Source organism: Lasiosphaeria miniovina (assembly GCF_030549165.1).
Source record: "Lasiosphaeria miniovina strain SMH2392-1A chromosome Unknown B0T26scaffold_2, whole genome shotgun sequence".
NCBI classification, from domain to species: Eukaryota; Fungi; Ascomycota; class Sordariomycetes; order Sordariales; family Lasiosphaeriaceae; genus Lasiosphaeria; species Lasiosphaeria miniovina.
The window spans coordinates 349,637-364,494 of NW_026848221.1; the positions used below are offsets into that span (position 1 = coordinate 349,637).

Here is a 14,858-nt window from a genome sequence, read left to right on the forward strand (position 1 = left end):
GACACAATAAAAACATCTGCGAGAGGGTGACAATCAAAAGACAATAGCATACGTAACAAGAATCCACAGATAAGTAATTTCATCCAGAGTTTGTATTGAATAATTTCATCTAAAGGTTGTATTGATACCTTTTGAGAGCAAATACTAAATACTACAGGTGTGAGGAATGTCTCACAAGTTTATCACCATGGGTTGAGCTCCAGATTTATCTCCGGGATAACCCACCGCGCCTCCTCGCCGTGCTCATTGTCTTCATCCACCTTCAGACTCTAAGAACACCACCTCCGTAATAATTTAAGTTCGAGGCATGTATGTGGCTCTCACCATGTATCGCACTGCTCAAACAGGACTACCAGCGCCCATCTGCGTAACCTTCAGACACAACCCACCGCAGAACTAGTTCCGCTATCCAAAATTTGCTCGCTACTGTTCGCATACAAAGTACCACAAGGCAGGCATCAAGGCAAGCGTATTCTTAACGGCAGACGAGGGCGTGCGAAAGCCGCACATTGTCATCTCTCTGACCATAAGCCGTGAACGGGATATCCCTTTTGGATATAGGTTGTGAGCGCCTTCCTCCCTTCCGCTCCCAACTTTAAAACCAGGCACTTTGGACCAGGTGGTGACAAATCCGCTCCTGCACCGCTTGTCTCGAGTCTCTTCTGCAGACCAAAGCACGTCCTTCCCTTGTCCGCAGCGCTTCCTCTTTGATCGTTTCTCCTCTCCTTTAGAACAGATGCACTCTAATTGCTGGTTCTCTCGGTCACTGACGTCTTCTTGCAACAGGTGCTCAATTAAGCTTCATTTCAATATAAGGTACCTAGGGTCTATGGACTCGCCCGCGTTACAGCTAGGCTAGCTTCGGGTAGGTAAAAAGCGTGTTACAACTCGGCCACCTTCGGATCCTCTTGGGCCTCCTGGAGGATCTGCCGCATCCGAACATATAGCCCTCCGTCCTCCCTCTCCCACCTCCCACCATTTGGGAACACAGCTTTGCGTAGCCGGTTAACCCAAGGTATTAATGGCTGATAATAAGGAGTGAAATTATTCTTAGCGGACTTGATGAAGTCCCCCTCATGAGATACTTCTCCTTTTTTCTCCTTCACCAGCCCCCCAATGTCCATATAGTTCCACTTGTCGAATTCTTTGACAACTCTGGTCTCGGCTGGCCCTTCACAATGAATGCATATCCAAAAGAGCACCCAGAAGAATGACTCGAGATCGTGCATGAAAGAGTGTTGTTCGCCCAAAAGCGCCCCGATTGCCATAAACGCTCTTGTACCGGTCTTCCCTTTGGATCCCGACGCACCTTCTCGATCCTCTTTGATGGCGAGATCTAGGTCAATTAGAAACGAACGACTGGAGGGATTGTTCGTATCCTCGTTGATCAAGAGGTTGTTGATGGAGATGTCTCTGTGGAGGACGCCAGCCTTGCGCAGAGACTCATGCCCTTCGATACAGCCGCTAAGCGCGGCAAGTAGAGACGTTCGGGAGCTGACCTTGTAGATTGGCTTTCCATAGTCGCGAAGAATCACACGCCGATGTACCCGATTGGATAGATCGCCACCAGCTTTTACTGGAGATGCTGAACAAGTCCGCTTGCTGTGTGGGAGAGAGGCGCCGGTTTGGCTAGACGATCGTTTCGAGCCAGCAATGGCGCTGCTTCTGCGACCTCTTCCCGAAACCTCCGACGCTGACATGGCCGGTTGGAGGGCCGACCGTTCCGGCCGATAGTTCGTAGCAAGGGTGATGTCTAATCCTCCGCGAACATTATTTCGGACGTCGTCATCCGCTCCATGTATCTGAACCGTTTCGTGGTGATAGTGTCTAGCCATGTTGATGACGCCTTTGCGAGTCACCTCGCATAATAGCTCGCCTTCCTCATCGCGCTCTAGGTATTGCCATGAGTCTTTGATGATGAGCGGCATCTGTGGCATGCCTTCGCGATGAGCTCTCCAGCATGTTGTGGCCCGACCAGCGACGCAACGTGCTCGCTGCATTACCTCGTCAATGATGAGGCGTTCCTTCGAGCCATTCCGCTCGATCTCGATGAAGCGCTGGCCGTTAGCCGCTGTAAATGTTGGGTCGAAGCCAAGTTCCTCCTCACTCATCCAGAGAAACCCGAGGACCGTAAACACAAGCCGGGACCCATCCTCGTTGATGTCGAACCGCTCAGATGCGAGACCCCCGAGTCGATCAAATTCCCAAACTCTCATAAGAGATCCACATATGGTGAAGCCCAAAACAAATCGGCGAGTGTCTTGAGCGGCGAGGACTTCCCTCGCGTACGTGCCGATGTCGAGCCAGGCCTTGGCCGCTGTACCGGCCGCAGGATTACTCTTCAACTCGCCTGGTACGAGGATGTGTGACCAGTGGCATCTCGAGTCTTTCCCGGCCTTGGGGTCGTCCACGAAGCCAACATCGAGCTTGCGTTCGGCGGTTGAGCCCTGGATGGCTTTGTTGGGCTGTGCCAATGGCCGTCGTCGATGTGTCGGGATAGACCTGTAGTCTTCTGCAAACGTCGCTAGCTTCTCGCTCAACTCCGAAAACCAGCTCAAGACATGGTCCTGATTCGCGTCTTCTGGCCATCCGCTCCACCCACCACTAAAGAGTGGTTCGCTACCTTCCTTGCATTTCTCGAAGACAGCCTCGGATGCTGTCCTGAGATCTGCCACTCGTCCGAAGTATGTCTCGTAGAATTGAGGGAGCCCGACGTACATAACGCCTAACTCATCTCTGAGGACTCTGTCCACATCTTTGCGGTACTCGGAGGAGTTTGCGAAACTTCCCGTATTGTGAAGCCACGGAGTTTGCTGAAGAGAGGAGGCTATCGTCTGGGGATGCGGGGTAGGTTCGGTAACCGCTTTGTAGACTTGCTTCCAGATGAGGACATCGTTATCGTCGGTAATTGCTGACTTGAGGAGAGGTATGATGCGGTCGAAGTCGAAGTCGTCGGAGCTGACGGCGGAATCGAGTCTTGAGAGATCGCTGAAGAGGCTCTCGCTACGGCCGCTGGAACGGAGCAGGCGAGATGCAGGAAGGATTCGTAGATTTGAAAGAAGGACAAGGGTGAGGTTCTGGAGGTCTGTACCATGTCAGAGTCAGAGGGTCATGTCGGGACGAAGCTGATCATCTTTCTTACTCTCGTGGCTAAGTCGCTCGACCGCGTCTGGAGTGCGGGATATGCTTGCGCTTTCACAGATGGCGCCGAACGAGGCGCGGAAGGCACCAAGGCCTTTCCCAATAGGGTTTTCCGCAATTATCTTCGAGAACTGGTGTGTCATGGCGGAATGCGCTTGAGGGGGAGGAGGGACCGCGAGAAGTCGCGGTGCGCGGTCCATGGGCTCGCGCCCAACCGCCGGCAGAATTTCGGGATTAGTCAGCCAAAGTTGCAGCGCCGCCCGGCTCCATACTCTGCAGCGGTTGCTGCCATTCTAGGGCCTCACAAAGTCATCAGTGTGGTTAATTATCGTAGCTCAATATTGGGACTTATTGCTCTCTTGATAGGATCGTTGCTGCCGGGCTCGACGTCAACGCTTCCTTCCCTCAATCTGATCACGTATCTACAGCCTTGAACCCGCCGCCATGTAACAACTTCTTCCCGTTCGCCTCCCGTTCGAAGTCCCCCGTTCTACACCCCCCAAGCCCTCTCCGCAGTTGTCAGTGCAGGTGTCGAAGCACTGTGTGCCGGCGATTTGGGGGGGGGAGAGCAAGGGTATGGGATGAGTGGGACATGTTCTGTAGCTGACCCGGCCGCGCGCTGACGCTCGGCCAGTTTGATCTGGCAGTTTGCATTGGACGTCGATGAGGCACTGACTTTCCCCCCTCTTCTCAAAACAGCACCAACGCCTTTGAGGACTAGGGATTGGTTCTCGGAGCGCCGAGGGCGATGCTGGGGGAGCCAGGAATTAGGGTTTGCACCCAGCTCGCCACATGGCCTGGTTCTCGTCCTTAGTGCCAAATTTTAGACCCTAGAGGCATCAGTCGACAGTGTGCGACAGAAAGCACATGCCCTGGCTAGGCCTAGTGACCATGACCGCGGCGTCCACCTTCGCAGCTCCTTGAGATCAAAACCTTGAGCAAGGACAGGAACTGCGAGACCAGTAGGTGGGGCAAAGCGCCAACGAAAAATATTTTGTTAGCTCGCTTTGAGACCCCATTTTCCAGGGCGCGAGCCGGAAGCAGCTCGCAAAATTATTCATGAAGCGTATTAAAATCTGCTAAAGCCCACTTTGAATGATGGCGGGCGGGCATCCTAGGTGCCTCTTCAGCTAGTCCCTTGGGGCACTTCGATTATTCTTTTACGTATGGTCTCGACCGTGCGGGCCGGCAGCTGACCAGGGGAGCTACGAGACATGGCTAACCTTGTGCATTGGTTATGGGGTTGGTAAACTGTAGGGGCGCCTGAGCATGACGGGAAACATTTTAAGGTCGCTCTGTGGACCCATGCCAGAGCTTGTCTGAGAACCCCGCTCCCGACATTCTGGAGACGAGATGAAGTGCACTAGGGTGATTGGAAGGTCGAATTGCCTCCCTTGGAACCAACAGAGTTCCAATATTCTCTTAGGAACTGGATAAAAAGATGAGGCAGCCCAAATAATGGCATCCTTCTGCCTTCCCAGTTTCAAGCATCCGCTTCTGCGCCGAATTTTTGTACTTTCTATGCTCGATCCGAATGTGTTTCTTCGACCAGACCCGTTGGGCCTGCGGCTTCTGGCGTTGGGGAAACCTCCGCCAACAATGCACTAAGGAGTACCGGATTGGCGAAACCTGTAGGCTCAAGCTCGTTTTCGAGACAAGCCATCGACCCGATCACTGCAAGACGTGCGAGCAAATCGTCCGCAAACAATGCCGGATCGCGAAGATGAAGAAGGATATTGCGAGATGGACACGAGAAGGGAGCCTAATGGCGACGATTGAAAAGACAGAGAGAGATATAGTCAAACTTCAACGCTCAATCTCAACACTTTCAGAACAACATGGTAAACGGCTGCCGGATCCGGTCGTCGTCACAACATCCACAGCATCAGGAACTTGGGTCGGGCTCCCACCTATTTCCGGCAACCTTCTGCAGGCAGCGCGGGCCAACCCGCAGCAATTACTGCATTGAGCAGCGGCATATGGGCATTGGAAAATCGACGAGAAAGTTATCTCGCCCGAAGATATGGTAGCCACAGGGCGAGTGTAAGCACCATGCAAGCGTCGTCAATACTCGTATCGTTGGGGTATTAGTGTAGAGTTGAGAATCTTGTATTTAGCTCTTAGGCGTCCTCCCCCCATCAAAACTCTTCAGACACGCGACGAGTACGAGTGAAAACCATCAGTTCTCGGCGACCACCCTAATCCCACTCTGGTACGTGCTTGGAGGTTGCTGCTCCGCGTTGCTGATTCCCTTGCCAAACATGCCTCGCTGGATCCCTGTTCTGGAGCATAACCATGATGTTGGTGGACGAGCCCCACTCTTGCTGCTCTATCACTGTCTGGCCAAGCACTCTCTGTACTGAAACCACCAGCCCGCAATCCCCTGATCACTACAGTTCCAGCTCATACCCTTTGCACCCACTTTTCGTCTACGCTAATAGAATCAGAAATACAATTATTGGAGCTACTAGTTCAGGTATTGCGTAGTTAGAGGCGAGCGAGCTGCCGACCGACCGCGGGGAACGCTAGGATGGCAGTTGTCATTGTTCGCAATTCATGGCTGCATGCCCCGTTTTGGTCTCCCACCACTTCACATCCATGCACTTGAGGCACGCCCATGACAACTACTTGCCGAACAGCGCATCGCACCAACGGAGGCGAAAGATAACCCGTGCTTGCAACTATTCAAGATAGCTACAAATTGGACTCCATGATTCTGGCATTTGTCGGGGAGCGGCTCCAGTGATGGCTCGGCGGGGTTTTCATCGTCGTTGTTGTCGGGCTTTTTGGGAGAAGGGGATAACGCTTTGGTGGCAATGGCTTGATGTATGGGGATCGAAGGGGGCGAGCTACTGGACGATGACAGCCTTGTCGGCGGGCGAGAGCAAATCGAAAAGTTGATGACAATTCAACAAAATGACTCGGACGCCGTAAACGGCGCAGACCCGATCGCAGGCGCTGTGGGCACCGCAATTACGACCCGGAAAGTCAAGTGCAGAGTTGAACGTTAACACCAGCTACGCCCATGTTGTCACTGCCGGAACCCCGCTTTCGCAGCCCACCGAGTCCTCACTTGCATTCTCTTCTGCCTACCCCGCGCTACTGAGCCGCATTTGCGATGCGCCTTGACCAAACCGCGCCGAGTTCAGGCGATGCTGGCAGTGGCATCAGACCGGGGGCCCGCATCACCACCAACACCACCGCTAACTGGATTAGCAATGGCTGAGAAGCGGTAGACGTCGAGGCTGCGCGGCTTGTCCTCGAGTTCAATCATGTGTTCCTCGTCGTCTCTCTCGACAGTGTTATTCGGGCCCCTTGCCTCGTCGTCCAAATCCAGCCACTCGCCAAGCTCGAGCGTAAAGACGAGCACGTCGACGTTCTTGAACTGGGTCGTCTGAATTGGGTTGAGCGACTTGTAGCTGGAATTTAAGGCATCAAGGCCTGGTTGCGATTTCCAGTTCTCCTTGGTGATGCCTTGGTGAGCCACAACGAACGGTTGCACCTTGGGCACTTGTGGCTTCTGGGCGTCTCGGGACGCTTGGGCCCAATCCTCAGCGCTCCAGGGGCTGCGCGAGGCCGGCTTTGGTTTATGTGTGAGGGCTTGGCGATGCGACGGACTGCTTGCCATGATGGCGCGACTGCGCTGCTGCTGCGACGTCGTGCTTGCTCATAGGCCCCGCCAGGAGAGCCTCTTCGGTTGCTTCTTCGAAACAGCGCGCCACGGGGCCTAGCTTGTCGGTTAGGCTTTTGGATAATGAAGGGGGAGGGAGATGCCGGGACAGATGGCTGTGTGAGCCCGTCTCCTGCAATCCTGATTTCGTCCACCGCAGAGACATTCTCAAGCATCTTTAGCGGCGCGGCGGCGTGAAAATGGTGTAACAGATGGAGAGCGATTGAGTAGTGTCGAGCTCCAGCTACCTTTGAGGAATACCTTCCGGTAAGCCCTTGTCACACTTGCTCTACAATGGTGTTAATGTTTCGCAGGCACGGAAAAGCTGGTGTGTTTGTTTGTTTGTTTGTTTACTTTTAACGTCTCCGCGAAGGGAAGGGGCCTGAACACCTTCCCCCCTATAAGCTCTAGACTTGTCGGGACGCGCTATGAGGGGACCTATGTACAAAGACTGCCTGTATAGCGACTCATGTGTGGCTATTGACGGAGTGAGACCGTGCTTCCAGGCCGCTACCCTCACCTCCGGTTGCGAGGGCCTGCGACTGTGTCTTTTGGGCGAGTGCCCGGGGGGCATTGTAGCTGGTATAGTGCCCTGCGTCGTGCCTATCAGGCTGGCCCATTGGCGCCTGTGCCAAGGCTTTTGCCTCGTTGGCCCTGTCTAAACAAAGGAAATGAAGTGAATGTATCGAAGAGGTATGTTTTTGTTGTTTTCTCTCCCCCCTGTTTTTCCCCCCTCCCCGTAGCATTAGATAGTAATAGGCTTAACCCCCTGCACTCTCTCGCTCCTTCTCCTTCACTTCTATGACGTCACGAGCCTCCAGGGCCAGCTCTCTTGGCGATGTGACGTCCACCGCCGTAAGTTGTATGCAGCCTTCCACGTAACCCCAACCCACCCCCAGTAGAACCAGTCCACCGATGACGAGGAGGGGTCGGCGGCAGTCGGCTTAGTGCAAGGGTCTAAGTTCAGGCACATACTGAGTTGCGTTCCCACTAGGCGCGGTGGCCTGTATATCCGAGTTGTGCGCTCGCGTCTTGGGGGTTACTGCTTCTGGGGCGGCAGCGTGAATCTGGCATGCCGTCGGCACCGGTGATCTGTTTGGCCTGAGGTGGACATAGACAGCTTCTGCGTTACGGTTCGTCATCGTTGGCCGGGGGGGTGTTATGGAAGAACCCTGTCGCTAGCAGGAAGTCTTGGAACGCGCTAGGGTCTTCCATGAGCTCGCCTAGGTATATCATCTTCTCTCTCACCGTATACGGCTTCCTACGGGCTCTCATCTTGTTGGGCCATGGCCACTTCGTGAACTGACTAAGTGTTTTAGGGCAGAAGACTAGGTGGTCGGGGGTTTTATCCTCCTCACACCATTGGCAGACCATTTCGCAGGTCTCTTCGTCGTGTTGGAACTTCCTGTGGTACCATGTGAAGTCGCCGTGACCTGTCCTTAGTGCTAAGAAGCGGTGAAGGGTTCGCCGTGGCAGAGTATCGAGTTCCGGGGGGCAGCGGAGGCGGTACCCGAGCCTGAACGACCGGTACCGCTCCGAGAGCCGGGGGAGGATGGAGTTCCACGTGGCCTCCGTAAACTTCCTCAGCCTCTTACGCAGGGCCATCTTAACCCCTGCTAGCGTGGGTCGGGTGTCTTCGTCCACGTCCGACGTCGTGCCTCGCTTAGCCTGAACGTCCGCTATTTCGTTGCCGGGGATTCCCGTATGGCCCGGTACCCACTTGATCGAGACACCTCCGGGGTGAGCTTCGGCTTGCTTGTGGAATGCCAAGAAGTGTCTCTGTGACGTCTTCGAGGCATTCCCCCGTAGGCACCAGATACAAGCGGTGTTGTCTAGGCAGACCCAGATTCTGCTTGGTTCTGGCGCAGTGCGAAGTGCGAGCTCGAGACCCCTGCGCGCTCCGACCGCCTCGGCGTCGAAGACCACCGCGCAGGGGTCGATAGAGGCCCGGTAGACCGCCGTAGGTCGGGCCGAGCGGGCCCTGAAAAGGGCACCCCCGTAGCCGAGCGAGCCTTCCAGTTGGGACCCGTCTGAAAAGACGACCCAGTCTTCCTCTGGGAGTGTGTCGTACCATTCGACGAAGGCCTTGGCGGCGTCCTGCTTGCTGAGGCCGCCCGTCGGGTCAATGTTGCTGCCAGGGGTGAACCGGTAGGGTTGGAGGGTCGGGCGTTCGAACGATTCGAATTCGCTTCCAGCCTTCTGGAGGACTGTTCGGATCCGAGACACCCGGCCCGCATACGGCCCCCGCCCCGCTGTGGGGAGCCGTATACGGCGGACTAGTGGGTGTGCTTTGTCGATGGTGTGCAGTCGAAATGCGAACCTAAGCCGATTTTCTTCGAGGGCCACTTCCGCTGTCTGGACCGGAAAAGCTGGTGTGGAGCTGCCACGTAACTTGATTTACGCATCTCGGGGTCAAAGAACATTAGCAACCGATTTTTCTTATTCTTTTCCTTTTTTTGCGTCTAGGGCGGGGTTAGGTTTCCTAACAAGATCTGCATTCTCTCGCGGAACTCCTGGTTTTCCCGCTCGAGGCTCTCGCGACGGTCAGACTGCTGTCGGAGCACCTCAACAACTGCTGACCTCAGCTCCGACACAGCCGATGATTGCGGGATGCCGATGGTCACGGGCCTGGTGTTCCGGCTGCACGGCTGGGTGGCAATCTTCTCATGAACCATGGCGCACAGCTGGCGGAACTGAGGGCGCAGGCTCACGGACTGTGCAAGGCCGACGCCCCAGAGGGGATAGCAGTGCCCGTGGTGCCCGCGCAGCTTTATCTGGAGCGCCAGTACCGAGAGTAGGGCGTGGCAGAGAAAGCAGGCCCTCTTGCTGCAGCCGATATAGGGCAGCGACGGCGCCAACGAGGGGTCGGCTTCATACCGCAGCAGCAGCTGGGCGTCACAGTGGACTGGGAAGGCGCGGGCGCAGTCTTTACGGAACCGGGACTGTTTGCGGGACAAGGACCCGGGGAGCCGGCTAGACTTGGGTAGGCCGAGCCGTTCCCACGCGTCTGCAAAGCTGGGCATCTGCTCGCGGCTGAGCCGTATTCTGGCCGGCGGCGTGACTTGGATGAAGGTGACTGCGCGGAAGCTCGGAAGGAGCTGGGCGATGCGGGCGAGCGTGCGTAGGTTGGCGTCGGGTCTCGCCATCAGACGGCAGAGCCTGACAGCTTTACTGCCGTTCATCAAGGGGGCAAGCCGCTTCAGGCCGGCCGAAGCCGCATCAGGCGATTGGGCGATTCGGGCGGCCAGCCGGACAATGCTCAGCCTGTCGGCTGCTTTTAACTTCCTGGTTCGCGTAACCTGGACCCGGAGTGCGAGCTCGCGCACCACCACATCTAGAATCGCCGGCAGCTGGTCATCTTGACAGAGGTCGAGCGGAGACGCTCCGTCAATAGGCGGTATTGCCGCGGCTGGCAGCATCAACGTGCCGCCAACGAGCTTCGCAAACTCCTTTATCCACCCGTCCACCCGACTGGCACTGCGGGCTACGGTCACCTCGAGGAGGGGGCGGCAGCAGGAATCCTGCAGATTGGAGAGGGTACTATGCGCCGGCGCCTCTTCGTGTACACCGGCATCTCGGCCGCTTCTGCCGCTGCTGCCGCCGCCGCACTTGGCGAGAAATTGGGACAGAGATGCGAGTTACCCAGCATCGCTGGGTTGGAATGGGCTATTGCTTGTAACGTCGATCTCTACCGAACTCTCCTTCTCTCGTAGTGCCGGGGCCGCAACGTATCTTCCGCCCTTTGTGTGGTCAAGTAGCTCAGCGATGCAGTTTAGGAATTTCCGGCGGATCGATTCGTCGTTCGTTGTCAGGAGATCCGGTGCCACGCCCGTGCCGGGTATTAGGTCGGGGTCGAGATGGACTCCACCCAAATTGTCCTCGTCATCACCATGATCATCATCTTGCGGTAAACTGCTAGGCAATCGACTGGTCCATAGTGGTGGGCGGTCTGCTTTGGAGCATGTATATGGATTTAGATACGATAAGATATGAGATGCCTAGACTACCTGGGCGTATTCGTCGGCGCAGTTAGACTGTCGCACGGCAAGCGCCATGATTGCTGAAAAAGGATGATGGAAGGGGGAAATGGAGGGAGGAGAAATTGGGCGGCCGACGACCGCAGCACCAACAGCTGGCATTGTGTCACGAGCGTTGTAGGCCTTACTGCATGCTATCACAACACTTCCTTCCGAGGCAAAGATGTGGGCCGCACGAATGAATTACGGTTCGAGCTTTCTCGGCTCGAAGAGGCAGCGGAGCACAGTACTCGATGCAAAAGGAATATGTTTGCTTTCCGATGGATCCCGGTTACGGTGTTAGTTGGAAGTTACCTGGAAGCTGACTACTTTATTAAGATTAACCAGACTGAAAGTACGCCTGTTGGAGCGGGTGGCTGACGCGCAATTCTGGAGTGAGCATATGGCCACCTTCGCCCAAGCTGGGATAACAACGGATTCAAGACGGTACCAGGTGGCCAACTCTGTTCCCTAAATGGATTTCACGGGCGTCGTGCCTCAGGACAGCGGCGCTGACATTAAGAGGAGGATGTGTGACGTCCGTGCGATGTTTGCGGTGGTGGAGAGTGGGGGAGCGGGAGCACGTGAATGAGCATTCCTTTGTGGAAAATTTCAGCGCTTGGGGACGCCAGAACCCGCTCGCCACTGCACCAGGCGTCGGTCAAAGCTGGAGCCAGATGATGTCCGCGCCCCGCGGTCCCCAACAGCTGAAGGACCGGATCGTCCAGTCTCGAGTTCACCGCGAGCGCGACCAGTTCATTGCGTCAATCCCCAGAGCACCAAGTCCTAACGCTCGCGTCGTCCTACCGCAATGCGGCGCCCTGCGATTTCTTCGACAAGCTCAAGCACGGCAGTTACAACATCTGCTACTTTGTGCAGTTCCCCGACGGCGTGAAATGGGTCGTGCGTGTGCCTCTGGCGCCTTATTTAGCATTTGGTGGGAGGAGAAAACTTGAGAGCGAGGTCGCGGCGATGCAGTAAATGCTTTCCTATACTTTTTAGGCGTGAGTTCATACGTAGAGTTATCACCTCAAGAACAACTATCCCAATCCCTCGACTGATAGCGTACGCGGCGAGCGATAGCCCCGAGCCGTTATCGTCGTTCCTTATCCTGGAGTTCGTCAAGGGCCAGAAGCTCGATCTCAGCAAGCTCAAGAACCTCCCCGAGCGGCAGCAAGCCAACCTGTACACCTCGCTAGCCGACATCTATTCGATATCTTCTCGTCCACGGAGATCACCTTCCAGTTTACGCTCTAGCCATCAGGACGTAGACAGCCGCATCACCATTCCACCTTAAGCAACTGCTTCGTGAATACACTGGTTTGAACGGATCCTTGGTCGCGGCACACCAGTCCGTTTCTACACCTTGCGTACCATCCGATTGTCTCAGCAAGATGTCAAATGGTAACCAGTGCCAGCCTATGGGCAGCGCGTCTCCGGCCAACACGCCTTCAGCCAATATGTCTTCGAGCAATCTGCATCCAGGCAGTTCCCCTCTGGTCAATTCCGCTCCAGCCTCTGTCAGGAGCATTGGAACTGTCGGAGTTGATCCGGGCACGGATGAAACATCGGAGCCAGTGAATGCACCAATAAGCAGGATACAGTTACAACTTCAACTACGGAAGCCGAACTCCTAGCCCTATCACAAGCAGCCAAAGAAGCCCTATTTGTGGGACGACTATTGGCTGACCTATCTATACGGCTAGACGACCACCGCATTCGAATTCAATGTGACAATAAACAGACTATACGGCTAGTTATGGCCGAGGTGGCTACGCTACAGACGAAACTATGGCATGTGGATATCTACAACTATTGGCTACGCCAGGAAGTCAGCCAACAGAAGATCAGGGTAGAATACACCCCATCGGCCAATATGATGGCCGACGGTCTAACTAAGGCCCTCAACCACTCACTCCACCAGGCATTCCTACGACAGATTGGATTATCAGAGCCTATAAGGTAGTCAGATCCAAGGCCCTATAGGGACTTGAATCTGAGGGGGTGTGTCAGATGGAAAGGTCTAAGCCAGGCTGTGTAAGGTCTAAGCCAGGCTGTGTAAAGATCTAAGCCAGGCTGTGGCCAGGCTGTGTAAGATTTCTTACCAACTATCGTCACCCACTGTTCTATAAGACAGGCTCCCTAGGTTAGCCAGAGAGGGAGAGAGGGAAGAATCAATCAAGCAACAATAAATCCACAATTACTCAATTGAACCACATAAAATCCAGATACAACATATCTGACATTCCCCTTACTTTTGGCCCGAGCCTTGGTATCAAGTTTAGTCTCCAAAGACATGGTCCTTCATCACAACCGAGACTCAAGGGTTACCAAGACCTATGTTCCGAGGTCGGTGTACCCCCGGGTAAGTCTATTACAGAATGCCAGGCGCGACTGAAGAACACATACATCAACATTGTGGATCTGCTTAACGCACGACGGATGGGTACCAAGCCCAAGGTATTTGATAATATTGAGGCGCTCCGCGACTACACGTTCCGATATGGGCACATAATTGACCGGAACGAGGCAAAGAAGGATGGAGGTTTCCTGGCATCTCTGCTGCAGCACCTCTGCAACCCGCGGAGAAAGGGAAGAAGAGGGGAGAGGATGAATGACACCTAGATACTTCCTGAAGTTTGTGAATCCTATGGCTCACAGCCTCCTACTGTGTCCATCGGCATGTTGGGCGCCTCGGCCCGGTGGGATTCATCGATTATTGCGCCGGAGTCGACTACGGAAGGCCGGCCGTCTGCCGGGTCCGTGTGAGCTTGAGGTGTGCCTGTAAAACCTGAGGTTAGGCCAGGATCTACTCTCTGGACCCCTCTTTTACAAGAGGATATCTCGGTTTAGGGCCTGATCGGCTCGCCGTTGCGGTGTCGTTGCGGTTGAGAAAAGATACGAGCCATGTGCATAATTAAAGTGGAGACACAGCCAATGTACCCCGAAACCCCCTGTAACTAGGCTTTTCCTAATTAATCATAGTCCCGTGTGACTTCCGCCCTGTCTTCCCGCAATTTTTTGACCAAAATACAGCCACGACAGCAACCCACCTATCGTCAAGATGCCCAGAAGACCCCGCATCAGGGCAACCGCAGTAGAGTCTCCTGCTCCTGAGGCCTCTATTGTTGTTCAAGCCGATGACCTACCCTCTGACGGCGGCCTGCAAGCCTCCGATGACGGCCCTACTTCCGAGCCGACACCTGATGCGCCTTCGTCGACCCCGCGTACGAGGCGGAGGAAAATCATCTACACAACCGAAATGCAGGCGAAGATTATCGAGTTATTCCGAGACGAGGCTATCGCTGGAGCGTTCCGTATCAACAAGTTGACCGAGACGCGGCCGGCATTCTAGAGGATCTCTGTTACAATGGAGGAATCCTTTCCAGACTTCCACTGGTCAGCAGAGAAGATCAGGGACAAGTACGATAATGAGAAGAAGCGATTCCGAACGATCAAGACCTTTCTTAACAAGTCAGGTGCGAAATATAACGAAGAAGAGAGGATGGTGGAAGGCTCTGTGGAAGTCTGGAATAACTTCCTTTTGCAATATAAGGATGCTGGATGGCTTCGGACTGCTCGGTTTACTCTGTCAGACTATGAGACGATATACGCCAACCAGTCTGGTCATGGCCGTAACATTATCCGCGCGAGTAATGCCTTTCGCCCCTCTACTACGACGCCTGACGACGAGGGCGAGGGCGAGGGCGATACCGAGGATGCCATGGTCCTGAGTACGAGCTCAGCTACTGATGCTAACTCTCGCCAACCCTCTGTGGCGCCGTCGTACCAGAGGGTTCGGAAAGCCAATACAAATCCAGAGGTATTAGCACTGGCCCAGAGCCTCGATAAGCAAGCTGAGGCCTCTATGAAGCAAGCTGAAGCTATGGTTAAGCAGGCTGAGGCCATGCTTCGCCTGAAAGGGCAGGATGAGATCCAGCTTGCGATCAAGGACTTTATACACAACTTCTCTATCCAGTTAAGCCCCGCAGAGCGTGTAACGTGTATCATGCAGCTAAAAGAGCACTCAA

General features: G+C 54.8%; 6 protein-coding genes across 6 annotated transcripts; 3 read left to right on the forward strand and 3 right to left on the reverse strand.

The window, feature by feature from the left end:
- Nucleotides 1-881: 881 nt before the first annotated feature.
- Nucleotides 882-3,284, reverse strand: B0T26DRAFT_638800 (uncharacterized protein; the record flags this gene model as incomplete). The annotated part of the gene is made up of 2 exons (XM_060437076.1): nucleotides 882-3,085; nucleotides 3,143-3,284. The coding sequence occupies 2 exons, from the start codon at nucleotides 3,282-3,284 to the stop codon at nucleotides 882-884; spliced, it is 2,346 nt and encodes a 781-aa protein (XP_060299659.1).
- A 1,391-nt stretch (nucleotides 3,285-4,675) lies between these two features.
- On the forward strand, nucleotides 4,676-5,110 carry B0T26DRAFT_637287 (uncharacterized protein; the record flags this gene model as incomplete). Its single annotated transcript, XM_060436912.1, has 1 exon — nucleotides 4,676-5,110. One exon carries the CDS (start codon nucleotides 4,676-4,678, stop codon nucleotides 5,108-5,110), a length of 435 nt encoding a protein of 144 aa, XP_060299660.1.
- Nucleotides 5,111-6,286: 1,176 nt separating this feature from the next.
- Nucleotides 6,287-6,769, reverse strand: B0T26DRAFT_671556 (uncharacterized protein; the record flags this gene model as incomplete). The annotated part of the gene is made up of 1 exon (XM_060439346.1): nucleotides 6,287-6,769. The coding sequence occupies one exon, from the start codon at nucleotides 6,767-6,769 to the stop codon at nucleotides 6,287-6,289; it is 483 nt and encodes a 160-aa protein (XP_060299661.1).
- A 2,504-nt stretch (nucleotides 6,770-9,273) lies between these two features.
- Nucleotides 9,274-10,617, reverse strand: B0T26DRAFT_639839 (uncharacterized protein; the record flags this gene model as incomplete). The annotated part of the gene is made up of 2 exons (XM_060437171.1): nucleotides 9,274-10,396; nucleotides 10,454-10,617. Coding segments are annotated over 2 exons (1,287 nt in total), but the record flags the coding sequence as incomplete, so codon positions are not given.
- A 685-nt stretch (nucleotides 10,618-11,302) lies between these two features.
- On the forward strand, nucleotides 11,303-12,124 carry B0T26DRAFT_671558 (uncharacterized protein; the record flags this gene model as incomplete). The annotated part of the gene is made up of 3 exons (XM_060439347.1): nucleotides 11,303-11,358; nucleotides 11,556-11,734; nucleotides 11,892-12,124. 3 exons carry the CDS (start codon nucleotides 11,303-11,305, stop codon nucleotides 12,122-12,124), a joined length of 468 nt encoding a protein of 155 aa, XP_060299663.1.
- Nucleotides 12,125-13,034: 910 nt separating this feature from the next.
- On the forward strand, nucleotides 13,035-13,709 carry B0T26DRAFT_691833 (uncharacterized protein). Its single transcript, XM_060441147.1, has one exon. The coding sequence runs from the start codon at nucleotides 13,270-13,272 to the stop codon at nucleotides 13,450-13,452; it is 183 nt and encodes a 60-aa protein (XP_060299664.1). The 5' UTR covers nucleotides 13,035-13,269; the 3' UTR covers nucleotides 13,453-13,709.
- The last annotated feature ends 1,149 nt before the right edge of the window (nucleotides 13,710-14,858 follow it).

Coding starts and splice junctions, on each gene's coding strand:
- B0T26DRAFT_691833 (XM_060441147.1), top strand. CDS start 13,270: ATGGGTACCAAGCCCAAGGTATTTGATAATATTGAGGCGCTCCGCGAC.